This window comes from Rhipicephalus sanguineus, chromosome 4 (genome assembly GCF_013339695.2).
Source record: "Rhipicephalus sanguineus isolate Rsan-2018 chromosome 4, BIME_Rsan_1.4, whole genome shotgun sequence".
Lineage (NCBI taxonomy): Eukaryota > Metazoa > Arthropoda > Arachnida > Ixodida > Ixodidae > Rhipicephalus > Rhipicephalus sanguineus.
Genome location: NC_051179.1, coordinates 1,950,517 through 1,971,598, shown reverse-complemented (window position 1 = coordinate 1,971,598; position 21,082 = coordinate 1,950,517). Strand labels below are relative to the sequence as shown.

The following is a 21,082-nucleotide window of genomic DNA, read 5'->3' as shown; positions in this document are numbered from 1 at the left end:
ACGGCCGACGCTTTGTTCGCGGGTATCAGTGTACAGTTTGCATTGCTGTAGGTTGACTTTCCGTTTCATGGCCACAAGTTCGGCCAAATAAATAATTTCATTTTGGACACGCCGACAGCTGCCTTCGTCAGCGTCACGACCACGTGACAATATGATGCCTGCATACGCTCTACGACGCATTTCATATGACTGGAAACAATCAGCAACCACCTGAGGAACGTGCATAGACCTTGGCTTTGCCAACTTTAGATTAGATCCACTTGAAGAACCATTGGCTCTCCGTTTCACAAACCGCAAAGCACTAATAATGAAGGGAAAACGGAATCCAGACCTCAAGACCATATACGAACTATAACAAGAGAATTAAAATAGAAGGGCATTAAAGAGGAACGAAAATAAATACATTTGTATAGATATATAGACTTTATGTCACTCAATTTACATTCGCAGTGGCAACGCGCGGGTGATGTACGGTGGCATACCGGTACGATACCGAGTGCTTCGCCACTCGTCATGATTCATATTAGTGGAGATGCGGTGATTTTTTTAAATATGCGGACGATGTCGTAGCATATTTCTTTCTTTCTTTCTTTCTTTCTTTATTTGTTTCTTTCTGTGCAAGTACAGAAAATGGAGCGAAGGCAAAAGGCTTAAAAGCCTGACAAAGGGCCTTTGCTCCAAGTGCAGTGAGGCACGCAGGCCGTCATAAGCACTTTGCAGGATACAAATAATAGGAATGAAAGAAAAAATAAAAAAAGGTACATGTGCAAAATAATGTAACAAATACAGCAATAATAAAGCATTATTTCTAGTATGGAAATGTATACACTACAATCGTAATGTTCGACATACCAATTTGACATTAGTTGCGAGTGCTCATCGCAATTACATAAGGCATACAGAAACGACAAATAAAAAATACACAGGGATGCTCGGGGAAAAAGTACACAAACATACGATTAGGAATTGTCGTACGGTGTAGCATTTGTACCAGAAAAAAACAAACAAAAAAAACATGAGATACAATATGGGCAAACAGGAAACAAAAACAGTAGTCAAGAAAATTCAATGTTGTTTTCAATCAGTACTATCCTGATCATTTGCTTAGAAACTGTGCAATTTATATCTAGAAAGCTGTCGATTTTGTTTAAAAAGGTGGGTACCTGGAAAGATGTGTGTTGCCGTCCGTAGATCGTTCGAGTCTTTGGAGTCCTTCTAGCATAAGTACGAAAATCATACAGAGAACCACGAGGATCCTGCCAATGATAGAGTCTATTGCGTTTTATGTACTGAAATAACTTAAAATAGAAAATCTGGCTGGCTTTGAGCATACTAAATTTCGAAAATAGCGGTTCTGTCCGCAAGTCACGTATAGGGCCACGAAAATCCTCAAAGATTCTCAGGACCCTCTTTTGCAAAATAACCAATTTAGAATAGTTCGTTAGTGTTGTAGTCCCCCACACAAGCGCGCAATAAGAAAGTCGTGAGTAGAAGAGAGTGTAATAAAGTGAATTTTTTAGCCACAGTGGTATGAGAGAACTTAACCTGTATAAGCATCCAATACTTTTACTAAGTTCTGACATTAACTTCGCTATATGCTCATTCCAAGACAAGTCCTCTTGAAACCAGACACCTAGGAACTTCTGACTCTTAACTTGTTCTAATATATGGCCCTGGTATCTAATAGTCATATTAAAATTTCTTGGCTTATTCACGGGGGCAAACAGCATGTACTTGGTCTTATTTGCGTTTAAGCACAACTTATTGAGTTTCAACCATGACGAGAGCTGGTTCAAAAAAAGGTTCACGTTCCCTTCTAGGTCGACAAGTGAGGAACCCTCAAAAAAGATGTTGGTATCGTCCGCATACATTACTAGTTTGGGGCAATCTGGAATGTGGCAGAGATCATTAATATAAATTATAAATAGGAGGGGACCCAGAATGGATCCCTGCGGCACTCCTTTCTTCACCACGACGTATTCTGATGGCTCGTTATTTATGCTCACAAATTGGTATCGATTTGTTAAATAGCTTTTCAAAAGGTCATGTGCAATTCCTCGTATACCACATGAGCTTAATTTATGTAAGAGGACGTCATGACATACGGTATCAAACGCTTTACGCAGATCTATGAATAGCCCAACTGTGTATAATTTTTTCTCGAAATTATCTATTATGTGATCTTTTATTTGAATTAATGCAAGCTCTGCAGACTTGTTTTTTTGGAAGCCAAATTGTGCATCATTTATAATATTGTATTTATCAAAGAAATCCTGGAGCCGCTTGTTCATTGCACTTTCATATACTTTCGACAAAACAGGTAGCACTGATATGGGACGATAGTTGGTCATGTGTTTCGGATTGCCGCCTTTAAAGATAGGACATACGCGAGCAATTTTCAGCTTGTCTGGGAAAATGCCCGTGGTAAAAGAAAGGTTGATAATATACGCTAGGGGAGCGGATAACACATCGGCTACGTATTTTATCGGCACAGGTTTTATTTCGTCGTACCCTGCTGCACATTTATTTTTTATTTTCCTAATACTTTTTTCAATTTCGGTGCATGTGACAGGGGTTAACAGAATTGTATTGGGAATGCTGCAATTTTTTAACAACAGATGTAGATCCTCACCATCTATGTCATCTTGGGTGTCACAGCTAGTTATGAAATACTTGTTGAATGCCGTTGCTGCATCAACATTATTAAGGACTCCCGCTTCTGTCTCTATGATGGTTATATTGCTATGAGCTTTGTGGCCCAGCAGGTCTCTGACCTCATCCCAAATTTTCCTTGGGTCATTGCTTATTCTGCTGAAAACATCTGCGTAATAGTTCATTTTGGCCTGTTTCAATTCATAATTAAGTTGATTTCTGTATTTCTTGTATTCCTTTAGCGTATTCATGACGCTATATATAGTATATTGCTCGAGGTTGCATTTTTAGTTGTCACAAACAGTCGGAACATTACAAGGAGGTCTTTCTCCCTTTGTCATAACACATGAAATTTCACACGAGGATTCCCTCTGGTTCAGTAAAAACAGTAAATGCGTGCGTATTCAATAAAGCATTTCACTAGAAGCACAGGTGCGCTTAGAGGGTCTTCTTGAATGTTGGTCCGCGACCGAGCAAGTGCGGGGTGTGCTTGGGGCGGTGCACGAATATTCAAGTGAAGCGTGAGCCCGCTATAACCTAAGCGCCAAATGCTCCGCCGAGTTCTGGCATCGCGGCAGGCCGACCTTACCTGAGAGCCTCGTTCTCGGCCATGTACTTGTGTAGGAGCGCCTTCTCGTCGCCATCTTCCGAAGGTTCACCGCCCACGGCTAGCACGTTGCCTAGGTGTAGCTGCCCACCGCCGTTCAGCAACTGAATTCGAGATTAGTATAGATGGCAACGTTGTTGAACAGATGCGCCATACTAACAATATCGAGAGAACGTCATTCGAGAGCAGTTAGAAAGGTAGAAAGTTGCGCCATGCAATGGAATAACATGTTATAGAGGAATCCGCCTTTTTCGTCTTCCTGTGCTACTCGGCGCTGGAAACGTTATGGTATACTCGTAGTAAAAAAGGTAGCAACTCCAGCTCTTAGATTGCACGTCTTGACACGTCTACTACCTTTCGCTAACATTTCTCCTTTAGATGTAGTAAATATTGCCGTTACTGCTTGGCGTGTCAGGGTTAGTAGTGGTTACTATCACTGTAGATCGCTCTGTTGCGTGTGTATCTTTCTTGTGTGCCGTCGATTCGTTGCACTATACAATCTACAGTGATGTTATACCAACAAGCCCAGTCTTCAACCTTAGAGGCCAAAACTTGCCTACAAGACGACTTAGTAAGCGTTATTACCTCTATCTGTTGTGTTATTATCGCCGCTAGAGTGACAGCACACTCTTAAAAAAAAGGGTGTCTGTACTGACTACCTTTGGGTGGTAATCGCCTCGCTACACATATGATGACCTTTTGGGGTGTCAAACGACTCCCTTCGTTCTTCAGACCAACGACTCCCTTCTTCACAATTTGGGGTGTCAAACGACTCCCTTCGTTCTTCAGACCAATGACTCCCTTCTTCACAAGCAGAGAGTCTACGTTACTCCCAACGCAGGAGTCTACATGACTACCTTTTATTTCCCGCTAGTACCTCTAGGTAGTCAGGGTGACCCCTTTGCCATGGTAACGCTGACCCCCACTGGAGCGTTCCTTTGACTCCGTTGTCCTTAAGGACAGTGGTGTACATGACTCCCCTGGCAAGAGTCAGTGTGACCACTTCGTGGTACTCAATGAGACACTCTGCAACAAATAATGCGTTTATTTTTCTTCTTGGTCGATATTGATGAAACTTGCCGAGTTTAGGTTTACTTATGTGGCGATTTCAAATATGCAATTATCTGGAAGAAAACGCAGTTTTTACACATAAAAATTTCATGTGTCTTGATGAGCAAGCCTTTCCAAACTTGGAGTTACAAAGTAAATCGACATATCGCTATAGTTAGGGGATAAAAACTGTATGCAATAGTTTTAAAGGAGTTTACTGCGCTGTTCTGGCAAAGGAGTTTACTGCGCTGTTCTGGCATAATGTTCATGAACCCGCTAGCCCACATACGAACTCGCGTTTTAAACCCATTTGAGTTAAAAGTTACGTAATATTGAACTCTCGTGAGCGAATCACCAGCTAGACATACACTTACTGGTCAATGTTCAGAGACTATGAATATTGTTAAGTGGGTTTAGGACATGCATTCTGGTTATGTTGCATACAGTTCCCATTTCATATTATTGTGATATGCTTACTTTGTAACTCGTGCAGGCCTAACATGGCACATGAAATGTTTGATATACTTAACACGACATATAATAGTAGAAAAATATTTGCATTTTCAAAATCAGCGTACAAATACACATAAACTAAACAAGTTTTATAGAGATTGATCAAGAATTTCAAAAGAACTTCAAATCAGAGCGAACACCATTAGGGTTTTTATCTGACAATCGACGAAAGTTGGTGCCGCTACCTCTTGTTACTCAACAAGGCACTTCCACCGGGTTTACTCAAACAGGAACACTGTGGTGGATGCATGACAGCCGCAACAAGTTTTTGTAGCAACTTTACAGTGCTGCATTCGATTCCTCTGGGGGAAATAAAATACTACTCGAAGTTTATATAGATGAGTCTCAGAACAATTTCCGCTCGCGTAAAACAACAAAAAATGTTGATTCTAGAAGAAAGTAAGCCATGCAACACGGAAACAGAAGAGATGCGGACAGCTCAAACGCTAGCGTTTGGTTTGTCTGTGTCTTCTCTTTCACGTCTGCATGCCTTCATCCTATAAACAAACTGAAATTTCTGCGATTTGTAAAATTATTCTTTGAATCGGTTTTAAACACTTCATGCCATTTCATACATGTCCACATTGTAATGACAACCTACTGTTTTATCAGTAAGCACCTAAACTATAGGCACAACATCCTGCGAATAATGCGTAGTCCTTAGCCACGTCACCACAATTGTTAAGCATTTTATATATATATATATATATATATATATATCTGTGTGTGTGTGTTTGACATTTTTGAGCGCGCAAAAGAACAGGGACGAAAAACGACGCGGACACAGCGCTGACTTCCAACATATGCTTTATTTTCTACAGTGGTACATATATATATATAGACAACAAAAAGCAACGCACGCAGGTGCATTGTACAGGAAGGCTTCATGTAAAACCACAAATAAGTATGCATGATAAGCAATCAAACAACCTGATACCGGATTTTTTTCTTCTTTAAGAGATCAAGCGGTCATTCCTGACTACCACTATCGTCTAGTCACCCTGTGGGCCTTGCTTAGAAAGTCTAGTTCTTTTTGGATAGGTCAATTGAAGGTGCACTAATGCACATGTCTCCCAAACTTGCAATCTTCGCCGCTTCAATTATCTCGCGTGTTGTTTGTGCCTGGCTCCTTCCTGTCGCAGTGCACTGCGAATACATGTGATCGCACCCACACTTCCTGCAGTGTAAAGCCACATGTCCCACACCTCCAGTTCGCATGTTATTTGCGTGCTCACGCAGCCTGTCATTGGCACACCGTCCCGTCTGCCCTATGTATTTCTTGCCACAGGACAGCAGTAACTCATAAACGATGTTGTTCTCGCATTTAACAAAGCTTTCTTTGTGCTTTTTTTGGCACCTGGGTTTTTCAGAACCACTGTAGGAGGCCTTGCACAGATTATAAAGCTTGTTTGGTGCTGAAAGGACGACTCTTACGTTGGCGTTGTTTCCTATCTTTTTCAGCCTATGTGAGACATCGTGAAGGTACGGTATGACGGCGCATTTCCGCTTGACAGGCTCCGTTTCTGGTGAAGCCTGCTCCTCACCCTCGCGAGCATGTTTGACAGTCTTGAGAAGACCCTCCGCCACAGATGTGACGACATACTGAGGAAACCCCGCCTTTTTCAGGCAGTCAGCTTGCGCCTGGAAACTACACGAACACTTGTGAGGACATGAGCGGCGAAGCGCATTCATTAGGGTTAATTTTGCAATACCCCTTTTAACTAGCTTGGAGTGGCCCGAAGAAAACGGCAGAAGCGGCTTATTGGCCCTAGGCTCGTACGACCAGCAGACCTGGTCTCGCTCGAAGAACATTCGTAAGTCAAGAAAACGCAAGGCGTTGTTTTGCGGCATTTCATGCGTGACTGCGAGCGGTTGCAGGAAACGCGTGAACAGATCAAGTACGTTTGAAGAATCATTGCCAAATTCGCCTGGACTTGATTCTAGAAAGACAACGTAGTCGTCTACATATCTAAACACCTTCTTTACATTTGTGCCTGTTAGCTCTGTTTCTAGTTTCTAGTAACAGGCACAAATGTAAAGAAGGTGTTTAGATATGTAGACGACTACGTTGTCTTTCTAGAATCAAGTCCAGGCGTTGGCAATGATTCTTCAAACGTACTTGATCTGTTCACGCGTTTCCTGCAACCGCTCGCAGTCACGCATGAAATGCCGCAAAACAACGCCTTGCGTTTTCTTGACTTACGAATGTTCTTTGAGCGAGACCAGGTCTGCTGGTCGTACGAGCCTAGGGCCAATAGGCCGCTTCTGCCGTTTTCTTCGGGCCACTCCAAGCTAGTTAAAAGGGGTATTGCAAAATTAACCCTAATGAATGCGCTTCGCCGCTCATGTCCTCACAAGTGTTCGTGTAGTTTCCAGGCGCAAGCTGACTGCCTGAAAAAGGCGGGGTTTCCTCAGTATGTCGTCACATCTGTGGCGGAGGGTCTTCTCAAGACTGTCAAACATGCTCGCGAGGGTGAGGAGCAGGCTTCACCAGAAACGGAGCCTGTCAAGCAGAAATGCGCCGTCATACCGTACCTTCACGATGTCTCACATAGGCTGAAAAAGATAGGAAACAACGCCAACGTAAGAGTAGTCCTTTCAGCACCAAACAAGCTTTATAATCTGTGCAAGGCCTCCTACAGTGGTTCTGAAAAACCCAGGTGCCAAAAAAAGCACAAAGAAAGCTTTGTTAAATGTGAGAACAACATCGTTTATGAGTTACTGCTGTCCTGTGGCAAGAAATACATAGGGCAGACGGGACGGTGTGCCAATGACAGGCTGCGTGAGCACGCAAATAACGTGCGAACTGGAGGTGTGGGACATTTGGCTTTCCACTGCAGGAAGTGTGGGTGCGATCCCATGTATTCGCAGTGCACTGCGACAGGAAGGAGCCAGGCACAAACAACACGTGAGATAATTGAAGCGGCGAAGATTGCAAGTTTGGGAGACATGTGCATTAGTGCACCTTCAATTGACCTATCCAAAAAGAACTAGACTTTCTAAGCAAGGCCCACGGGGTGACTAGACGATAGTGGTAGTCAGGAATGACCGCTTGATCTCTTAAAGAAGAAAAAAATCCGGTATCAGGTTGTTTGATTGCTTATCATGCACACTTATTTGTGGTTTTACATGAAGCCTTCCTGTACAATGCGCCTGCGTGCGTTGCTTTTTGTTGTCTATATATATATATGTACCACTGCAGAAAATAAAGCATATGTTGGAAGTCAGCGCTGTGTCTGCGTCGTTTTTCGTCCCTGTTCTTTTGCGCGCTCAAAAAGTCAAACATGAATTACCAACTTGCCGATGCCTACGCTCTCTCAATATATATATATGTGTGTGTGTGTGTGTGTGTGTGTGTGTGTGTGTGTGTGTGTGTGTGTGTGTGTGTGTGTGTGTGTGTGTGTGTGTGTGTGTGTGTCATTCCATGCCAAGTGTCCCAGACGTGGCGCTCGCACATCACAGATTTTGCTGATAAAATTTGTGCCTTTTTCCTGTGCCACATGGAGTATTGTGGCAAAACACTTTTGGTCGAAAAAAATTTTGACAATCATGGCACCCCCTCGAAATTCGCTTCTATTTATTAAACTGTACCTAATAGAAAAATGTGTATAAAATCTATTTTTGTGTGTTGAGCTACGAAACCGCGCTTGCGCTATCACAGAGGTTCTGTTTAGTTGTCCCATTCATTATTTCCGATTTTTTTTGTGTTTCACTACCAGCTACGTAGCTTCAAAAACTACAAAAATCTTCAATGTTCGTGAATTTTTCTTGAGCTATTTGCAACTCACCCTAACCAATATTAATCATAGCCTGATTTCCAGGAAAGTGTATTTTAGTACAGAAATGTTTAGGGGTAAAATAGACTTCAAATCTTTCCGAAAAAATTGTGATATTTGAGAAAATGTACGATTTGTCACATGTTTGACCGTATTTTTCATACTGATGCGGTCAAAGTAAAAATCCTCGTCATGTGGCGTTTGATAGAAGACTTCATCGTTAAGTAACGAAGAAAGTCTAATCAAATATTTTTTTTTGTTTTAAGGAAGAAAATAATTTTTGAATTTGGCCCTCCGATCGCGCAGTGCATTTCATTTTGCTGCCACTTCGCCGCAAAGCACGTGGTCGCCCTTACAGCTGACACTCGTCACAGGCAGCGGCCAGATGCGAGATGTATGTCAGCGGCTCGTGAGTGGTCGAAAGTCTTGTCGCGCTGTCAGGGCGACGAGTAATGAATTTGCATTACAATGAGCATTTGCTAGGCGGGCCCAATGGGAAATATGGACGCCCGAGAGCAGCATGTGGAGTCGTTGGCACAATGTCCTAGAGGGACGTCTGCACAACTAGCATACACATACTGAAAGAAATAATGCACACTGTACACACTTCTTTCTCAGGGTATACATGTTGTACAGACGGCCTCTAGCACAATGTGCCAACGACGCCATAGGCTGCTCTCGGGCGTCCATACTTCCCATTGGGCCCGCCAAGCAAGCTCACATTGTAACGCGAATTCATTACTCGTCGCCCTGACATCAACGTGACAAGACTTTCGACCACTCACGAGCCACTGACATACATCTCGCATCTCGCCGTTGCCTGTGACGAGTGTCAGCTGCAAGGGCTACCACGTGCTTTGCGGCGAAGTGGCAACAAAATGAAATGCACTGCGCGTTCGGAGGGCCAAATTCAAAAATTATTTTCTTCCTTAAAAGAAAAAAATGATTTGATAAGACTTTTTTCATTACTTAACGATGAAGTCTTTTATCAAACGCCGCATGACGAGGATTTTTACTTTGACCGCATCAGTATGAAAAATATGGTCAAACATGCAACAAATCGCACATGGGTACGCATTTGGGCTGCTTGGTTCATGATTACGGGTGAGAAACAGCGCTAAAAAGACGGGACAAGAAAGGACACGAGACCACGGCGCTGACTAACAACCAAATGTGCTTTATTCCTTCAGTCAGCATAAATATACTTCACCACTAACGTAATGAAAATACAGAAAACTCAGCCTGCGCAGAGGCAGTAAGGCGATCAACGAGACATGAATTCTATCTCCTTCGGAAGGAGGGAAATCGAGGGGAAGCTTACACACGTTAGTGGTGAAGTATATTTATGCTGACTGAAGGAATAAAGCACATTTGGTTGTTAGTCAGCGCAGTGGTCTCGTGTCCTTTCTTGTCCCGTCTTTTTAGCGCTGTTTCTCACCCGTAAATCGTACATTTTCTCTAATTTCACAATTTTTTTTCGGAAAGATCTGAAGTCTATTTTACCCCTAAACATTTCTGTACTAAAATACACTTTCCTGGAAATCAGGCTATTATTAATATTGGTTAGGGTGAGTTCCAGATAGCTCAAGAAAAATTCACGAACTTTGAAGATTTTTGTAGTTTTTGAAGCTACGTAGCTGGTAGTGAAACACAAAAATTCGGAAATAATGAATGGGACAACTAAACAGAACCTCTGCGATAGCGCAAGCGCAGTTTAGAAGCTCAACAGACAAAAGTAGATTTTATACACATTTTTCTATTAGGTACAGATTAATAAATAGAAGCGAAATTCGAGGGGGTGCCAGGACCGTCAAAAATTTTTTCGAGCAAGAATGTTTTGCCACAATACTCCATGTGGCACAGGAAAAAGGCACAAATTTTATCAGCAAAAGCTGCGATGTGCGAGCGCCACATCTGGGACACTTGGCATGGAATGACCCTTAAATATAAGAGCTACAGAAAGATCACGAAGGTCCTGATACTGTAGGAAGGCATTTGACACACGACGTACGTTTTAGCACTATGCTAATGCTAAAACGTACGTCGTGTGTCAAGTACCTTATATATATAAGGTATGATATATATAAATATATATATTTAGCTGTGGTATGGAGAGTTCTGTACAGAACTGAAATACAGAAACACCGTCCAGAAATACAGCGAGACACATTACTGTCAAATGCGGCAATATACTAGACCTGGCATAAACATTAGCATAGCCAGCAGTCAGTTTTTATGAATAGGAATCAATGGCCAGCCATCAAGCACTTCTTTGCGACATCCATTACATATTTTATGTGGCATACAGCGCAAAACATGCAACATGTGTAGTTCTCATGTAGTACAGGATTCTCATGTAGTCATCTGATATACAGGACCCCAATAGGTGACACAGCTTGTGTGCATGAGCTTGGCAGTGTCGTGTTCCCAGACCATGTCAGGGTCAGGTGGCATTCTGGCGAAAGGGACAGCAGGTTGCACTGATTCGAGACCACTCACGGCCAGACCTTAAGCGTGGCTATTCCGAATTCTTGGACACGTCTTGACTACCTCGAGACACGAAGTTTCCAAGGAGGCTTCCTGGTCAAATGCAGCTGTAGAGCTTCAATGTGCAGTCTTGAAGCAACCTGAAATAGTCAAGTGCACAAAAATAAACACATGATGACAGACAGATCGATCACCTTTTAATCTGACAAGGGCAGCGCTCACACACCAGATTCCATGAAGTGTCATGGCAATGAACAAAACCAGGAATACTCATTAACTTTGCTGTACTTTGAGGGTCTGTTACTCCCTTAGCCAGCTGCAACTGTTTCCGCTGCATGACCTCCGTACAATTAGAAGGATGTTTTTTTAGAGAACGCATATTTCTTATCAAAATTGTATAATAGTCATGCTCAAGATGTTTTCGCGCACACACTCTATGTCAAGAAGGAAATAGTTTGCTGCAACTAAAATGGCAATGAAGAAATTAATTAACAAAAACTCATTAATTAACTTTTAATTCCTGACCTGGAGGTAGTTGTTTATATTAGAAAGTTGTATCGCGTGCCAATTTATGGCATACACATTTTTTTAATCGCGAAAGTTACACGTAATTCGTGATATTCATCCTTGAATTTCAAGGACGAAATCGAAACTGATAGCGCCTGACGTGCAGGAAACGTCGCTTCTCTGTTACGTAAGCTCGGAGCTACACGTGAAAGAAGGTGATGATAGTTTAATGAAGGTGGGCCGAAGCAGAATGTGATCAGGAAAATCTGCAAGCATTCAGAAATACACAAGTAAACAGCTTATTATTTGGGTGCGATGTGTGGTACTTATCTGTAAACATAGAAAGAAAAGGTTGATATTACTGCCGTTTCGGATGCGCGCATCTCGAAAGAAACAAATGAGCACCAAACGCCACATGCAAAGGTAAGGCGATCCGCTGACGCAAGTTAGATGACTTGCCAGTTTTCACGAAAAGGTACGACCACGACGCGCCTTCATTCAAATTTCGTCACTCCCTTGTCGCGGGCAGCTCCGGTCTGACGTAACATAAAAACCGCGTTTTCTGTGTGCCGGACACGATCAGTTTTGATTTAGCCCTTAAAATTTCACAATAAATATCTCGAGTTACGTAAAACTTTCATGATTTCTGAAAAATGGGTATACCATAAAGCGGCACGCACTACAAATTTCTAATATAAACAACTGCCCTCAAGTCAATAAATAAAAATTAGTTAACAGGTTTTTGTTAATTAGTCCTGTCAACGCATTTTTTGTTGCGGCAGAATATTTCCGCCTCGAACTAGAGTACTACTGGAGCGTGACTGTCATAGAGTTTTTTTATAAAAGATATGTACTGTCTGAAAAAAAATCACCCTGTATAGCATGGCAGCAGTATTTTAATAATAATAATAATTGTTGGGGTTTGACGTCCCAAAACCACGATAAGATTATGAGAGACGCCGTAGTGGAGGGCTTCGGAAGTTTCGACCACCTGGAGTTCTTTAACGTGCACCTAAATCTAAGCACACGGGTCTAAACCATTTTCGCCTCCATCGAAAGTGCGGCCGCGGCGGCCAGGATTCGATCCCGCAACCTGCGGGTCAGCAGTAGAGCACCATAACCACTAGACTAGCAGTATTTTAATGAAGACCTGTAGGTCGCGGGATCGAGTCCCGGCCTCGGCGGCTGCATTTTCGTTGGAGGCGAAAATGTTTGAGGCCCGTGTACTTAGATTTAGCTGCACGTTAAAGAACCCCAGGTAGTCGAAATTTCCAGAGCCCTCTACTACGGCGTCTCTCAATCATATCGTGGTTTTGGGATGTTAAACGCCAAATGTTATTATTAGTTTAACGAAGAAAACGGCAAAATGTGTATACAGCTACATGAAATATGGCGAATGTACGACAAGACTAGGCTTGCCTTCACTGCCTTCTTTCTGTCGCATCATTGTGAGCGTGCCCTTCTAGTGCCTGGCTTCAGAACAGCTGCACGAAGGTGCAGCTATTCTAAAGGCCTAATGTGCCATTTTTTCTTCAGATCTATATCAACAGGCAAAGGTCTCGTTTTTCCGTTTGTCTGGAAGGACAACCCACCAGCCAGCGTTGACCAGTATAGAGGGTTGGGAGCAAACTCGGGCAAACTGTGCAGCACAAACATCACCTCAAACCTCAAACAATTGAGGTGATGAGAAGCGGTCAAACAAAAAGGAACAGTGCTGAAGTGACTTATATACATATTAAAAACAACAGCTGATTATGGCACGAAATTGGGACAATTAAGGTGCATTGTAAAAGAATGTAAATGAGGTGCCCTGCTGTAAAAAGTGCTAAATATTCATTGCAGACTATGGCGAATAGAATTCAAATAGGATACAGCGAGTGTTTCGAGGTATAATGACGAAGCAATAATTGCTAGAGATTTATGAGCGAAAAGCACAATGCGATTAAGCGGTGCTACATAGTGGGAGATCACGGATTAATTTCAACTACCTGGAGTTCTTCAACGTGCACAAATCAGAGGGCATGGGAGTTTCTGTATCTCGCCCCTTCTAAATGCAGCTGCAGGGGTCAGGAATAGAACCCGCGTCCTTGGGCTTCGCAGCATAACGCTTCCAAGTCCATTTTAAGGGATTTTTGTCCACTGCCCACAACATCACTGTAGACTGTATCTTTGTGTTGAAAATAATAACGAACTGAACCACGGCTGGTATAACAAAGGCATCCAATATCCACGAAACAGAGTGTTTGAGCAGTATGTTTACTGCCATTATTACTAGCCGGTGTTGTGTTTACTATTAGGCACTAGCACCACACCACATTAGACAAAGCAAGTATCACAGGAGGATGAGGTTATGCTGGTATGCAGTTTGTGGAAAAAAAACAAAAAACTACAACTTTGAAGTGAACTCACATTTACCTTTGTTGCATGATATTTTTTAGCATCATAAGATCAAGTCACCACTGTTTCAATTAAATGAAACCGTGCTACAAAAGCTATTGCATCAAAGTTTTATAGCAGTTACGCACGCACGCACGCACGGACGCGCGCGCGCGCACGCACGCACGCACGCACGCACGCACACACACACACACACACACACACACACACACACACAAACAAACAAACAAGCAAACACGGCGAGAAGTTCGAATATGCAGCGAATAAATACGTATTAAACGTGTTTCAACGTCTGGGTAGCAAAGGAAAGAAACACTAAATTCTAGAGTTTCACGAGCCAAAATCATGATCTGGACATCAGGCATGTTCGGGTCGGGTGCATTAGATTGATTTTGATCAGCTGATCTTACTTACCCTTCAAATATATATCGGTGCAACGTTGCTCTACGTGTCACCATACTCGACTTGCAACCGAGATTTCAACTCGCAATTTCATGTTTTTCTGGCATGTATGGAATAAGGAAACACGATATTGGCGCGCACCACTCCGTTTTACCCGCTACTGGATAGTCCAGTGCGGTTTTCGTCGTTGCCAAGCCATTGAAACACGATAGCAAAATCCGTGCAACTGGAACATCAGAAAGACAAGTGGCAAAGCTACGTGTGAAGCGAATAAAAGAGTTGTAGGCAGAAGCCGGCAGAACTCACCTGAAATCTATAACGACCGTAGGAGCGTCGTCCACAGGCTTCGTCTGTCGGTGCCACTGGGATCCGTCATGCGCTGCCATCTTGCTCAGGCAAGTTCACGACGAAACGAAGCTTACTGCAGGGACTTCTCCGTCCGGAGGCTGCTTTTCCCAAACACTGAGTGACACTGCTTCAGCCAGTCACGGCAAGCGTGAGCCGACGACACGATACTACGCCACGAATGCATAGCACGGAAGGAAAGTCACGCAAAACGATCAGCCAGACACGGCAAGAGCGAGCCGACGATACGATACTACGCCACGAATGCATAGCACGAAGAAAGTCACGCAAAACAATCACTTGCAATCACGCCTGACGACACAGATTATTCTGGCGGACTACAGAACGACCACAACGAGACGGATCACGAACAATGCTGTCTAACGACGCCAGGCCAAAATGGCTGTCTCGTACTGATGGCTTCGGCTTTGGATTAAAGTAGCCTCCACGAACGCCTAAATGGTTTCGGTTTTGTTTTGGTGCTATAGAACACACATCCATGCATAGTTAAAGCTCTATTGAATAATATCAGGGTGGAGGAGGCGAAGCGTGCCCTGTGTGTGTCTGTAAGGGCTGTACGGTGGGAGGGGGCGCAGGTGAACGTGCATCCCCTGCTCTAGGGGCTAGGGAGAGTGAGGTGAGGCCGTGTGTGCGTGCCTAGCTGTGCTCAACGTTTGCTGAGCGATTTGGTGGCCCGCGCGGATTATCGTGAAGATATAGTTTAGCTGTGGCGGGCAGAAATGATGACCACGCGAGCTATAATTCTGGTAGTATTGTCGCTCTTTAGGAGACGCGGTAAAGGGTCGCCTTGATAACCGGTCTGCGCGGTTATCATGCCAGCTTTGCGGCACATGTTTTTACGGCCGTCGAGTTAGATGTGTTCCCGATCGCCAGTGCGTTCAACACCATGCACGTCCATTTCACTAATAAATGTATGTTTTCTGCCATACATGCTGTCGTAGGAATCTACAAACCTCGCTTGCAAACGTGCGAAGATTCGCAAATTTGTCAGCGCTGCCATTGTTAAACGTTGTCATAACTCTGAATGTTTCGCTTGGGGGCAAAATTTTTTAAGAACCCTGTTTACTTGTAGACGTTTTCGAAGCTCCGTTTCAGCAATATCGTAACTGAAGCCATAACACAATACGTGCGTAATTCCACATTTTACGAATCCATGTTATATATTCTCAACCAAAATTTTTCGGTATACCACAAGCCAAAGCAGCGAACTGTATCTTGGTCGCAGCCAGTGAAGATTTCTTTAAAAAAAAAACCCACCCTGTATATGCAGAACCATCACTGACTCCCTTGGAGCAAGGGAGTCATCTATTTCATTCAGGAGCGTCGACCAGAGCATTGTGACTCCCCTTAGAAAAAAAGGTGGTCATCGGCTGCCACAAAGAGAGTCAAGCAGACGTGACTCCCTTTTGACTCTCTTTTTTTTAAGAGTGCAGCGGCTCGACTATCGCGACAGTTCCTATATAAACCCAGTCATGCGGCCACCAAGCCGAATTGCATGCAGTACGCGCTTGCATGGAATAAACTACGTTCAGTTTTGTTTCCGCATTCTTCCTTCGTCCACTGTTTCCACCCCCGACGAAAAGTGATGCTGTCGGCTGCGGTTCATTATGCTATAATTGTGAGATTGTTAAGAAACATTTAAGATCACAGATTTCGGTGGCGGCGTCATATGCGAAAAACCCGGTGCCGGCGAGCGAACGCACAAATGCGGCCCTCGAAGGTGCGCCGGTCACATGTGTATTTGCATGCGCCGTTTTTACATAATTCTCGATTCTGGGCTTGTCTGCCCTTTCTGGTATGACAATCTTATCTTTTGTCGAGGTGACGTGTCACGTTTCATCGTTGCTAGGATACGAGCGCATGGCTCTCGTTGTGGCCTGTAGCAACTGAAGTATTGCGCTGATAAGTATATGGGGCCAATTGTCGGCATGGAGGAAGGAAGAACGCACCAAGCTTCGTTTGCCACCGATAGGGCAAGGGCTCCTGAATTTTTCAGTACTGTGCAGTACAGTCGAACACGACTATATCGAACGAGGATAAATCGAAATATTCTTTGCATCGAACTATTTTCGAACACTGCAAAGCTTTAACGACAATGCATAGCAAAATAGCCGAAACACTTAACATATCGCTCCGAGAAGCTGGCTCACACATTATTGGCTTTTCCCCACGAATTCCGTGTGTATTTCGGAGAGGATTCGGAGCGATACCGCTTCCCATCACGTGCTGTCATTTCTCCGTCGCTGCTTCTCCGCTCGTTTTGTTAGCACCATCGATGCCGTGAAAATGAAGCAACTGCTGCTCTCCACACAGCTAGCGATAATCAGAACGGGTCTGGCGCCGCCGCTGCGTGCGGCATGCCAACAAGTTCACGTGTACGATATTGAAAAACAAGGCCTATTCAGGGCCAAGGCGGAGAACACGCTTCCTGCGCCCGACGAGTAAGCACAGCTGTGAACGAAGACGTTATTTACATTTATACCGCATTTTCTTGCTTAAAACACGGCTCTGCATGTTAGCCCGCATCCCCAACTACAAAACACGGGAAAATAAAAATTTAAAAGAAAAAAGTCCCTCGTATTCCGTGAAGGCGTGTTTCTTACATTACCATGAAGCAGTGCCGCATAGCCAACTTGCGCATCGTAATTCGCATTGAAAGTGCGATATCATTAAGTTGTATATCGCATTATTCAATATATCGAACCAATCCCCCGTTTTTTGCGAGTTCGATATATGCGGGTTTAACTCTATGAATAAAAGCATTTTCGACAATTGCTGCTCTGCCTATCAGCGCTGCGGTCGCTAAATAATTCCTGCATTTCTTTATTTTTGCAAGCACGCAGCGAATTATCTAGGTAAGATTTGCGCCGCTGTGCAGACAACGATTGACGACGGAAAAAACAAAAGGGACGCTTAAATTTGTTCTTACAACTTACCGAGAAGTTTGCTGATTCCCGTACTGATATACAGGCTTTTTAAGAATATGTCCGAAATTCTCAAAAGTCAGGATAAATGCGATATTTGTTCGATGCCTTCAGAATTACTTCTTCTGTAGCCGCAGGCATTTTAAGGCGGCTAAAGACATAATTTGAAACGGTGATTAAGAAAGTTAAAGTAATTAACTTTTTAATTCGCGGAGTTAGGCGGCTATGTCAAACGGGAGAATTGAAGTTCTTCATGCGAAGATCCCATCGCAGTTTTGAGATATAGAAAAAGCAGCCTCTAGTAATGATTGTGGCGTAACGAAATTCAACGAAATTCAGCTGCGAAACCGAAGCACCGATGAGCGCAACTAAGTCCCTAGATTTTTCCCTTTTTGCCTAAGTACCGACAACTGGCTCCTCTCCCGACCCTCTCTCTCGCGCAGCCGGCATCTGCCACCATGTTCTTCCTAAGTTGGAAGATTTGCAAAGCCACGTACATTGTAAGGAGTGGGTTTCGGCGGGTCTCGTTAAGGTAGCTGGTTCCCGTCGTCCATCCGCATAGCCGATGTTTTCCAGTGAGGAAGAGGCGTTCTTACAAAAAAGAACGTAGCTTTATTTACAGGTTACAAGTGACAGAGGATATGAGTGAATCAACTCACTCGACTGAACTGAACTGCTCCGAACCGAGCTCCTTAACGACAAAAGTCTCCGGCTTTCATAGCCCCGAGTGTGTCAACACTGAGGCACTTGAAAACCGGTGCTAGCAGCTTCCGCCAAACCTGTGACTTGTCATCCCGGCGTCCGGCCTCCAGAAAGGGGGCAGTTAGTCACACAATACACCCGTAGGCCGAGAAGTCCAATTGGGGAACACCAGTGCACCACACAATTCACGCGCCACGCCCTGATGACTCCAATCCTGAGAGAGTAGGAAGTCCGAAAGGGGAGAGGGGAAGTGTCGTTGACTTTGGGGGGGGGGGGGGAATCAGCTTACTTGAGCACGTGCAAACCTTCATGTCTGCGCTCGGGTAAAAGAATGCAGTGGTTTGATGAGAACCCCTCCAGAGGTGCTATCCCATGCCCATTACACCGCGCCAGAAAGGGGTGTCCAAGATTCGCCCGATGTTTTCCTCGGAACCCGTCTATGGCGGCATTCCACGCTCGCTCGACCACGCGGGCATATGAATTGTCCAGAAAAATGCGGCGCTCTGTGTCTCAGTCCAAGCGCCTACTTATGGCGAAACCCTCTTACTGACAGGCCTGATTCACAGGATCACGCGCAATGGCGCCTGCCAAGAAGAATTCCAGGGCCAAACGTAATAACGCCTAAGCACTTTAGCCACGCATCTTTCAGCGGACCACATGCGAATGCGACGCGCCTTTCTCCTCGCGCTAGTCCACCGTCGTTAGTGAGCGGGGGGTGCGTTTCACCAGGTGCTGAAAAAGCGTTAGGAAGAGCATGGCTACCGAAAACGCGTGTTAGCCAATGAGATTCGTCGGTGGTGCTTCAATGGTTGTCGGTACTTAGCAAGGAAGAGAAAAAACATCGCTGATCCTCCGTCATAGGAATCGGTATAACACGAAAGTGAAGCGTGTTTTCACAGAGGTAGTCGAGCGCTTATTGAGCATTGTTTCGCCGAAAGGGCGAAGCAATCAATGCGACAGCAGCAAATCGGAATGTCACGCGAAGAACGGCAAGCAGCTCGAAACTTGCAGCGTGCTGCTCAAGCACAAAGGACGCACAAAAAGAACACACAGAGGACGAGCGCGAACTAACAACTGTCACAGTTGTTAGTTCGCGCTCCTTTAGCAAACGCAGCGCGCTCCTTTAGCAAACAGCAGCGCGCTCCTTTAGCAAACGCGGCCGCTGCAGCGAGCGAAGTGACCTTTGTGCACTCTGTAACTTCAATGTAAACTTGCGGGGAAAGCAAAAGACATACAAATCGCCCCATCACGAGATAAGTGCGCCCGCACAGGTGACCACGCCCTGTAGGGCAAAGCACAGGTGGGGCGTGCGTGCATCGAAACGAGCGGTGCGACGACCTTTAAAGAGCGCCCTTCGGGCCATCTCGCTGATCATCATGAAAACAGGTGCCTCCAAGCTATGCGTACCGCCAGCCGTAAATGGTGTATATAAATAGCTTGCGCTTAGTATGCTGATGAACGTAGGCTTTGTGGCCGAGTCGTTTCGCGCTGCGGAGCTAGGGCTCGTGGCTTCGATTCCCTGCGACGGAACAGTTCTTCTCGTTTTTTTCTTTGTCATCTGTTCGTGCACACTTTACAACGTCATATCCGTGACGGAAATACGTCAGTGAGGTCTTGGTGGACCCCGGCATAAAACACTTTGGTTTTAAAAAAATCTAGGGACTTTAAGCGCAACAAGCCGACGACCAGAATGACGTCACTGTTCAAGACAGCAATTGCAGAGGCGTAGTTTTTTCGCGTTCGTTAACGTAAGCGCATTATGCGTGCAATAACTGCATGTGCAGCCCGCGCACCCGCAAAACGAAGTAGTTCGAGGGTTGATATAAGGAGGCTTACTCATTCTGGACGCCGTCTCAGAAGAATATGGCTTCGGTTTCGGTTTCGCCGTTGAATTTTTTTTTAATTTCATTACTTCGCAATTACTACTAGAGGCCGCTTTTTCGAAATCTGAAAGCTGCAATGGGTTCTTTGCATGAAGGACTTCCATTCCTTTCCATTTCTTTCTTAGACATAAACTCCACTGATTAAAAAGTTAATTAATTTAACTTTCTTAAATGATGTCCCAAACGATCTGAAGACGCCTGCAGCTACAGAAGAAGTAATTCGGAAGGCATCGAATTTTGGACACATTTCTTTAAACTTTAGTTGCGGGCGCTTTTGCGTAGGACAAACGGGCTATTGCGTTCATCAACAACCAATGGAGCATACGAGTTGGTTTAATGGAGGCCGATCATCTAATCTTCTTTTTTTTTACATTGCCGAGAGTGTAAATACACGCGAGTTCGATGATTGGACAGTGTCATACAGGCACAAGAATGAAGAAACGCGTCTAATCGTTGAGGACTGATACATCAATAATAGCATATGCGCATGCGTGAACCTGCCTCGGATTAATTTCCGTAAGGAAGAAATTAAATGCCTAAGTAGCTATCTCTCACGTATAAACCCGTGTGTGCCAGATTGACAGGTACCGCTACTACAGCTGCGCTTGCGCAGATAGGCCTCGTGTCTTTCTCTCTCTTCCGCCGCAGTGCGCCATTTCAGTTGATCCTCGATCTTTGTGTTGTCTTGTTCTTTTCCCTTGTGCCCGTGTTTGCACGTCTTACCTTGTTCTATTATGAATGCTTACCAACTAGCTCAGCCTTATCCTCGAACTAGCAGATATCCTCGACTGAGCGGCTGGTGGTTCAAGAGAAACG

General features: G+C 44.4%; 1 protein-coding gene across 1 annotated transcript in view; it reads right to left on the bottom strand.

Moving 5' to 3' along the window:
* LOC119389195 (kinesin-like protein KIF12) overlaps positions 1-21,082 on the bottom strand; it is a 332,325-nt gene that overhangs the window by 67,130 nt on the left and 244,113 nt on the right. The window contains exon 7 of the mRNA XM_049415048.1: positions 3,242-3,363. Within this exon, the coding sequence (XP_049271005.1) occupies positions 3,242-3,363 (122 nt within the window). The remainder of the gene's footprint in view (positions 1-3,241; positions 3,364-21,082) is intronic.